Source organism: Quercus lobata, chromosome 5 (assembly GCF_001633185.2).
Source record: "Quercus lobata isolate SW786 chromosome 5, ValleyOak3.0 Primary Assembly, whole genome shotgun sequence".
Classification (NCBI taxonomy): domain Eukaryota; kingdom Viridiplantae; phylum Streptophyta; class Magnoliopsida; order Fagales; family Fagaceae; genus Quercus; species Quercus lobata.
Genome location: NC_044908.1, coordinates 62,897,788 through 62,907,415, shown reverse-complemented (window position 1 = coordinate 62,907,415; position 9,628 = coordinate 62,897,788). Strand labels below are relative to the sequence as shown.

The window sequence follows — 9,628 nt, the reverse complement described above, 5'->3', positions numbered from 1 at the left end:
ATTTTTTTTTTTCTTCTTTATCTCTTTCTTAAGTTTATTTTCTGTTTTAAAATTTTTTTGTCTTCTTTATCTCTTTCTTAAGTTTATTTTCACAGTTCCTTTGATCTCCACAATTTTTTTCCTCACTTCATCAATATCTTTCTTTTCAAACAGGTATCTTCTTCTTCTTCTTCTTCTTCTTCTTCTTCTTCTTATTATTATTATTATTATAATATTTCATTTTATTAGTTCATTTGGTTCTTAAAATCAAATGTTGTAGAGAAATTATTACCACTAATGTGATTGTGTTTATATTTAAATACATGTTGATTTGGTTTGGTGTATTCATTTCTTTCGTTTCAAGAGCTCGGTCTATGCACCTTTAAATAGCATGAAGAGATTTACATAAAAAAAAAAAATGTCATGAGTAAAAAAATGGAAACCCAAAAAAAAACCTTATCGCACTCGTGAAGCACATGAAATGAAATTGATAGGCAAAAAACAAATTGACCCCTTGTGATAAATTAATTAATTAATTAGCCAAATTTATTAATTAATCAAAATAACATACAAAGCGCATGGTAGCACAAACAAATCACCAATAAACTAATTATGCAGCGGAAAATAAATAACAAGATGATTTGTTTACGAATGGAGAAAACCTAACGGCAAAAACTCCACCGGGTGATTTTCAAGTCACCACTCCCGAAATTCCATTATTATCAAAACAATCGGTTAAAAGTAAAGGAATCTCAGTACCTTATACTAATCTACAGTTGAACTCTTATCCCAATACCCAATTGGACTTGTTCTGTAGTGACAATTTCCCTTTTTGATACACAGCTCCCAAGTACGTGACTAACCAATGCGCAGATCCTAGTATGCGATTTCAATCATTAACTAAAGAAGGTTGTTGGTTGCAAATCCCAATACCTAATTGGACTTGTTCTGTAGTGACAATTTCCCTTTTTGATACACAGCTCCCAAGTACGTGACTAACCAATACGCAGATCCCAGTATGCGATTTCAATCATTAACTAAAGAAGGTTGTTGATTGCAAAATTCTTCAGTTCATCCCAACAATGAGGATCAAGAAGATGCTTGGTCACAAAACCCTACGGTGCATATACACAGCAACTTCTTCACAAGAATGATGATCTAGGGCAAAACTTTGTCTCCGGTTACAAATTGCTTGAACAAACTTTGCTCAACACTTGTGCAACTTGTGCACACTTTGACAGCTCTTAAAATAATTCTTTTATATGTCTAGGGTTAGAAGAAAAGAAAACCCAAACACATAATCACGGATTAGAGTCAAAATAGAACTGGAATTCTGTTTTTCATAAAGCTCGATAGATAGCTGTCTGTTAAGGTGTTGTTGAGCAGCTTTTGAGTCTCGGGGCTAGAACAGCTCCTTAAGCTCGATGAATAGCTAGCTGTCGAGTTTTAATGAACAACATTTCTTTAACTTGAATCTTGGACAGATTTGCATGTCTTCAACACTTGATCTTGAAACACAATTTCTTGAAGTATTAAACACAACCTAGATCTACCCAAATACAAGTAAAGTGCGTTTTGTTAAAGGATAAGACAATTATATAAAATAGTGACATATATTTCTAACAAGTGAATCACATATGTTCTAACAAGTGAATCACATATGTTCTAACAAAAACATTAAAATAATTTTATTTAATTTATATCTAAATCATATAATATCGTGTACAATTATCATTACATTATATCTAACATATTGTGAAAATTTCCAGAGTTTCATATTTTCAAATACACGATGTGATATATGTCCTAACTTAAGATAAGTTATTTCATTATATTAATATGTGTTAATTATTATTTTATTGAAAAATTTTGGTTTAGTTTAAATATACTTCTCTTCTATAAATATATATATATATATTTATAATTCTTCCGCAACTTATGATTAGAATTTAGAAATTGAAAGCAACATGTTTACAATATTTATATTTTCACAATAAATCTCTCAGCAAAAAAAAAAATCACAATTTATATTTTCACAATAGACGCCGCCATAGTCAACAAAACCGGACCACGACCACGCCCCCTCGTCACGCAATCTGCTCCGTTCACCACAGCCACTGCCGATTCTCTTCTACAGCTCCGTCGCCGAAACCGCTTTGGCTTCTCCGCCGCTATCTTCAACTCCAGAAAAAAAAAAGAAAAAGAAATAAACGATTAGGGTAACCCCACATTCAGATTACCTTTCAATTATTTTTCAATTCTGAATATACATATACATAGGCATGTGGGATTGAAGGAGAACAATGCTAAGTGTTTTGAAGGTCTTGAAAGCTCAATTTCAGGATTGAAACTTCTGGGCAGTTCTTCGTTTTTCTGATTTATTGGAGTTGTTGTTTTACAACACAATAGGTTGTTGTTTGGTTGGTGCATCTATTGTGTGTACTTGGGGTTGCGCCCCTTTTTGCTTTATTAATGAATGCTTTTACTTATCGCAAACTAATGTATCTATATAGCCTTTTGGTTTGATTTTTGCAGGTGTGAAAATTTGGTACAAGTTTGATAATATAGAAGAGTTTGGTTACTTGAATGGATGAGTTAGAAGAATTACTGCGGAGAAATAGGCCTGAAGATGTGAGTTGGCTTTGTTCCCTTTCTGCTTCAGAGCTTGTAAGTATTTGCGTCTAGAGTTTCCAAACCCCATTTATCATTTATATGGCCTCCCTTTTTAAAAAATATTTAATTAGTTATTTAGTTTTTATAGTTTGTGTATTTGTTTGTTCATACAATTATTTTCTTTCATGTGCATTGGAAATGTTGTCACTAATCCGAACTCACATTCTTTGAAATGAAAATTGCTTAGAAATCGTATTAGGTTGTGGGTTTGGTTAAGATATTAGGCAGCATTAATGGATGCATTCTGGTTCAACATCCTAAGGTCTTAATTTTGGTAAGTAAGAAAATCCAATAAAAAAAAGGGAAAAAAGGGCATAGGCTAGTACTCACAGAGGGTATAAAGGAAATGCAAGTCAAATATGACTGATGAAAGTACAAGGATTCTACGAAATCTAGAAAGTCCATAGTAGACAAGGTGGCGGAGGTTGAAGTTCAGTCATAAAGGGTTCAAAAATAAGAACTTGTATTTAATCAAGTTTTGTTCTTTCCATTCAAAGCAATGAGCAGTTCTTTTCCTTGAAAGAAACCTTATTAAGCTTAAAGGAGCCACTTTCCAAATCGCCCCATTAGCTCTCTTACCAAAGTGTCCTTACCAACATGATAGAAGCTCCATCACCGCAGAAGGCATAACACAAGAAACACCAGACAAGCAAAAGACAATGATCACAGTTCTTTGGCCACCGCATGGTGAAGGAAAGAGATGAGCCACACTCTTCATGTCCTTTACACATAAAGCACCAGTCCATAATAATTATCCCTTGTTTCCTTAAATTATCTGTGACCAACTGACCAAGGTCTTCCCTGATGTTAAACACCACGAGAAGAAAGACTTCTATGGCAGTACACAAGCATTCCAAATGCTCTGCCTAGGGAAAATAACTTTTTAACTTCCTCTGCCTCTCAAATATTTGTGATAGATTTTCACTTGAAAACCTTGAGTTTTAGAAGGGACCCATATTAATTTTTCTGCCTCCCCATGATCAATCTTTGTAATTGTAGCATATATGTCACGTGGAGTTTCACCAAAATTTCATTTCCTATTTTAAAATTTTAGAAAATTTTTGATTAGTTTACGATGAAGATGATAAAGTTGATTAGATTTTGGTCTCATACTGTTAGACTCAATAGCATATGTGGTAATGTACCATTCAAGAAACAAAAAGGTGGTAAATGTAAATCAATTGCTTTTTAATTGTCAATGTGAATGGGGTTCAAGAGATACCCATTAGTTCCATCACCTCTTGTGGTGCCTGGGCACTGGGATTCGAACCCCATTAATTGTCAAAGTGAATCCTGATGCATGATTGCTCTGTATGGATCTAAAACCTGGAAATTGGGTTTATTTAAAATTTTGGGTAAACTACATATTTAGTCCCAATCTTTTATAGCATATTTCAATTTGGTCCCTAACCTTTCAATTGTATCAATTTGGTCCTTAACTTTTCAGTGTCGTGTCACTTTAGTCTCTGTTGTTATATTTTGGATGAAAATTGATGACATGTCAAACGGTCAAAATAAAATTATAGTGTATTGTCATATCAACGAAAGCTAATTTTTTATTTTAACCATTAGACGCGTTATCAATTTTCATCCAAAAAATAAAATAAGGACTAAATTGATACGGTATTGAAAGGTTAGGGACCAAATTGACACAATTGAAAAGTTAGGGACTAAATTGAAATATGATGTATAGAATAGGGACCAAATACACAGTTTACCCTAAAATTTTTCTTGATTGTACTCTGGACATCAAATTTGCTTGAGTTTGATTTGCAATGCTACCTGCTTGCCCTCTTCAAACAACTTTCAACATCAAATGTGTGTTATTACAAATTTACATTGGTATGTTTCATTTTCATAGGAGTCTACTTCCATATGCCATAGATGTATAAGTAAAATCCTTTAGCCATTACCATTGCTTTTATGATTCTCAATGTTGATTTTTAACAATGACCATGAAAGTATTTGATATTTTGATTGGACAGGATATGCTGATAAGCTTAAAGATGCTGGTCCTCCAACGTGCAAAAGTAATTGGCCATGAAAGTCTAGCTAAAAAATTTGATCTAAAGATGCTTCGAGCCATGGGTATGTCTTCCACTTTTGTTTCTATGCATTTATTTAATCCTTAATTTTCATGTTTTACCATAGTTACTTATCAAAAAATGAATAAATGTTTTGCCATCATTAGGAACTGATGATATTATGAGCAATTAATAATTTATTAATTTTACTTTGTCAGGTGTGTAGTTTGAGTTTACTTCTGCAATATTCTGTGAAATATTGTTATACCCTATTTCTGCATCTATCTGATGTCTAATTTGATTTTTTGTGCTGCCTTTTTTTTTTTGTTCTGTCAAAGGACACTATTGAATCTCTTCCTGATTTTCTGCTTATCTTCATTAATTCTAATTAGCATTTATCTTCTTCTTATCTGATGTCTAATTTGATTTATTTTTCGCTGCCTTTTTTTATTTGGTCTCTCAAAGGATTCTGTTGTATCTGTTCCATATATTCTGTTTATCTTTTATTAATTCTAATTAGCATCTTCCGTTCAATTCACATTCTATATATGGGCTGATTTTGTGTATTTGTTTTTTTAATTGCGCTAATGTGACAACAGCAGTTGTTTATGCTGGTTTCAGAATTTTATCTATACACTCTGCACCTAAGACTGAAAACTTTTACCTTAACGTCATATATTTCTTCAACATGTTGATTTAGTTTCTGTTTTTTATCATGTCATATTTTGTCTTTGTCTTGCCCTCTACATGTCAATATGAGATTGTACCTTTCAACCCTTTTAATTCAAATATTATGCTTATAATTAATTCATTCCATAACCCTAACACACATGTATTATTTATAGCATTAGTTATAAAATATAATTATATAAAGAAAGGTATTAGTCATAAAATAAAAATGACTAAATTGATCTTACAACTAATGCTATATTACTTATAATACTCCCCCTCAAGTTGGGACATGTTTATCATATAGTCCTGACTTGTCCCATAACAAATCTAAAACAGGCATTTCATAATGGTTTCGTGACCATATCAGCAGTTTTTGGCCCCAATAGAGACATGCTGAGTGGCAATCACACCACTTTCCAGTCTTTCTCAGGCAAGATGACAATTTATCTCTATATTTTTGGTTCACTCATGAACACTAAGTTGCAATATGAATTGTTGCCTGATTTTCACAATACACAGTCATAGACAACTCTACATCAAATGTAAGACTCTTATAAAAGGTGTTAAATCCATATAAGCTCACAAGATGTATAAGACATGACATATTTAACTTTTGCACTAGAACAGGACACAACACTGCTCCTTACTTCTCCAAGTGATCATGGTTTCTCATAGGAATGGGCATTATTTATAGTAGATATCCTATCTAAGGGTGACCTTGCTGAGTCTGAATCTGTAAAAGCTTTTACACACAAATGAATATTGGTTTTTTATAACAGTCTATGTCCTGTATTAGCTTTAAGGTACCTCACAATCCAAAGTACCACCACCCTCTGTCGAATACAGGGTGTTGCCATATACTGACTCACAACATTGATGGTGAACATTGATAATTGGTTGAGTAATGGCGGGATCATCTTACCAACCAAACAACGATACCGCTCAAGATGAGAGAATAACTCCTAATCTACAGAGATAGTTTAGGATTCATAGGGTGCTCTCCTTTGTATACTCCTTGTGTACTGGGGTTTGCCCATTTTTCGTATTTTCAATGGATTATATATATATATATATATATATATAACTTATTACACCTAACAACCTGTTTCTTCCAAAATAACACATTTTCTTTTTGACAAACTAATTCCTTCCTTTGATGAGCTACATCAATACCTAAAAAATAATGTAACTTTATCAGATCTTTAGTTTGAAACAAAGTTTTAAGAAATGCCTTTAACTCGACAACTCCTTTCTTGTCATCACCAATAATAATGAATTAATGATGCCATCTTTATAGGATATCTATAAAATATTATGATGTAGGACAATCAAAACTGATGCAATCCAACACAAATTTACCAAGAACAAAAAAATATATAAATCTTGGAATATAGACCATGCCATTGAAAAAATTTAACTGAAATTTTATTCATCATAAACTTGTCGCCATAGGAGTACGATAGCTTTATTATATAGACTATTAGGACTAAACACTAATCCTAGTTGACTTGAGTCAAAGCTGAATTATTGAATTGAGAAAATAATCATTGAAAATAATTCAGAAGAAAAACAGTAGGCCATGATTTCAGTTCTTTCATCGATTTCATGACAACATATGATTAAGAAATCATTTACATGTAACCAAACTTCATGAACCAATTAATCAACATCTCACAACTTCATAACCAGAGCAACCAACTCGTCTTGTCGATTCAAGTGATCATAACAACCTGATTATGATTTTCCTTAGGGATTCAGGGGTTTCTTCATTGTAGTGGTGGGTTTATGTGCCTCTTGGTTGATTCAATGGTTTTGGATTGAATAAATATTATAATATAATACTATCATGCATCCTGAGTAATTATTAAGTGCTCCTAGAGCATAGTGATATGGTGCTCTCTCTTTTCACATTCATGATAGATTCCACTAATTAAATTCATGGTGGAATCCACCATGAATGTTAGAGTTGGGAGCACCACATAAGCATGCTCTGGGAGCATCTAATAATTTTCCCATGCATCCCAGTGTCTCAAAGTGACAAAAGAACAGTGTTGAAGGAAAAAGTAGTTGAGGTCTTACAGGAAAGCTTTTTTTTGATAAGTAATGGAATTCCTGTTAATATAAAACAATAGAGTCACCCAAGTGTACAGCTGGGGACCATTTAATCAATCATGCAAGTTACAAGAATCTATCAAATTAATAACAGAAGTTACAATCATAAAGACAAACTATGCAAAACAGACATCCAATCCAACAAAGGTATTATAAGAAAGCTTTCCTAGTTTAAAATGCAATTTGAAATGCTTTACAGCTCTAGTTCAACATATAGAAGACTTAACTATCATAAAAAATATTTATCATCAGAAGTCTCAATTGCCCTGAGACAATGGACTGAGTTCTAGTGTTAGAGAAAGATGCCTTCCCAATCTGGACTATGGCTAAGATGAATGGTCAAATTTATAATGATTGAAAGTTGTGATGTTAGTTGTGTAAGCAATAGTCCATTTGTCCATCATTCTGAAGATTATGCACAGAAGATCCATGATTTAAGTTCCAAATTTTTGTAAGCATTTATGTTATGTAATGTTTTACATTTTCCTTTCCCATTTTTGGTGATTTTCAGTGTTTGTAATGGCTACTCAAAAGCCTTAATGTCTTATTAATGCTAACTAAGTAGGATTGGATAGCCAAAAGATGGGTAGCAGGTTGGTGCTGGTAGCATCTAATGGTTAAAGGGTAAGGATGGGTGCTCTCAGTTTTTACATAAGCACTAGGAGAGAAGGGGAAGAAGGGGGTGGATGGGGGTTGGAGTGCTTGTTAAGTTGAACCCTAGCTAAAAAAGAGAAAGAAAAAAAAAAAAAAAAAAAAAAAAAAAAAAATCCTCATATGACCATTACAGTCGATGCAATTACAATGTAGCTGGAAAAAAGTTTCCAGAGATGCTAACCACCTGAGAGGACTATACACCTATGAATGTCCTTAATTCGAAGTAACCTCTAGGTCAAAGCCTATTGCAGAGCTTTCTTTTGAATGTTGGTTGTGGATCATTTTCCTTAGGTAATTTGGAAGACCAAGTTCTGATTAAGTTTAGCTGAGAACACTGTCCATTCTTTGTTTTGGGGAGAGGTGCTTGGGGTTGTAGCATAACACCACAGAGTAGGTTTTACAAAGATCATGGAGTTCATATTTCCTTGAACTTACTTGAATAGTCTCAAATTTCATTCTATAGGCAAGAAGGTACTAAGTATATGTTTCTGTAGAAAGTTGCAACAGTACCAAAACAAATTTGACTGGGAAATGCTGTGCCCTTGAATCTGAGTGGCTTGATCATTTTGAAGTTTGATCTTTAATTCATTTCAAAGTTTGGTGTTTTATAAATTTAAAATTGAATTAGCTCTGTCAGGTCATTTATCTGAAAAAGAATTTTTTGTTGCTCATACACTTGGTCAATTTATGAAGGTTTGAATTTGATTCTCAATGATTATTTTAGCTTATAAATTTTCTGACCAGACCGGTAACTTTTCTGAGCACTTGTGCAGGGTTCATATTGATGGAATATCTCAAAGGAAAGGTCAAGGATTTATCTCTTGTTTCTGGAGAGAATGCGGAATTTATGGATTGTTGCAATTTATTGAAATTTAGTGTTGAGGAAATTATGAGTAATGAAGAGATTAAGGCATGTATTGGCCGTTCCAAAAAGAGTCCAGCAAAAAGTTGAGTCCAAGCTGCACGGCTTGATTATGAATGTATTTTTGGTCATCTTGTGATTTTTCTTTTCTTACGTAATTTTGGTCGTCATATGAATTTTTTTTTTTCTATGTATTTTTGGCCATCATATGATGATTCTTAGGTTTACTGGTTTTAAAATCCTGTCAATTGTTTCTGAAATCAAATGAATTGGGCAGCTTTCATGAGGAACTGAGTTGATGTTATTCCTCAGTGGTTGAAATGACCTTAAATACTGTTTTCCAGAATATCCATATATTGTAGTGCAAGGGCAAATTAAGAAGCCAATTTTGTTTTTGCTAGCTTACAGACACATTTAAGAGTGATGGCGGTAAAATCACTGGAAAATTCTACGCAACACAGTTGATGTAAATATTTTTGGCTTCCTCTTTTCTGTGGTTTGAAAATAAAGAAAGAACGGTTAGTGGTTTGTAGCTATGTAGAGGGCATGTCTGATTAATGCATTACTTGGGTCCCTTTTGATTCGACGTAAAACATTTTTCAAAAAATATATTTCTCATTTTGTGTGTTTGGACGGTTGGAAAACTTGGTTA

General features: G+C 33.1%; 1 protein-coding gene across 3 annotated transcripts; it reads left to right on the top strand.

Annotated features, from left to right (window-relative positions):
* The first annotated feature begins 1,984 nt into the window (after window positions 1–1,984).
* On the top strand, window positions 1,985–9,371 carry LOC115988789. 3 transcript variants are annotated; one of them, XM_031112402.1, is made up of 4 exons: window positions 1,985–2,198; window positions 2,515–2,646; window positions 4,638–4,740; window positions 8,888–9,371. In XM_031112402.1, exons 2-4 carry the CDS (start codon window positions 2,566–2,568, stop codon window positions 9,064–9,066), a joined length of 363 nt encoding a protein of 120 aa, XP_030968262.1. In that variant the 5' UTR covers window positions 1,985–2,198; window positions 2,515–2,565; the 3' UTR covers window positions 9,067–9,371. The 3 variants fall into 3 exon arrangements, with proteins under 3 accessions (XP_030968262.1, XP_030968263.1, XP_030968264.1); XM_031112403.1 differs by having other exon boundaries at window positions 2,493–2,646; XM_031112404.1 differs by lacking the exon at window positions 1,985–2,198 and adding an exon at window positions 2,206–2,388.
* Window positions 9,372–9,628: the final 257 nt, after the last annotated feature.

Coding starts and splice junctions, on each gene's coding strand:
- LOC115988789 (XM_031112402.1), top strand. CDS start 2,566: ATGGATGAGTTAGAAGAATTACTGCGGAGAAATAGGCCTGAAGATGTG. Junction 2,647..4,637: donor CCCTTTCTGCTTCAGAGCTT/GTAAGTATTTGC, acceptor TTGATTGGACAG/GATATGCTGATAAGCTTAAA. Junction 4,741..8,887: donor AAAGATGCTTCGAGCCATGG/GTATGTCTTCCA, acceptor GCACTTGTGCAG/GGTTCATATTGATGGAATAT.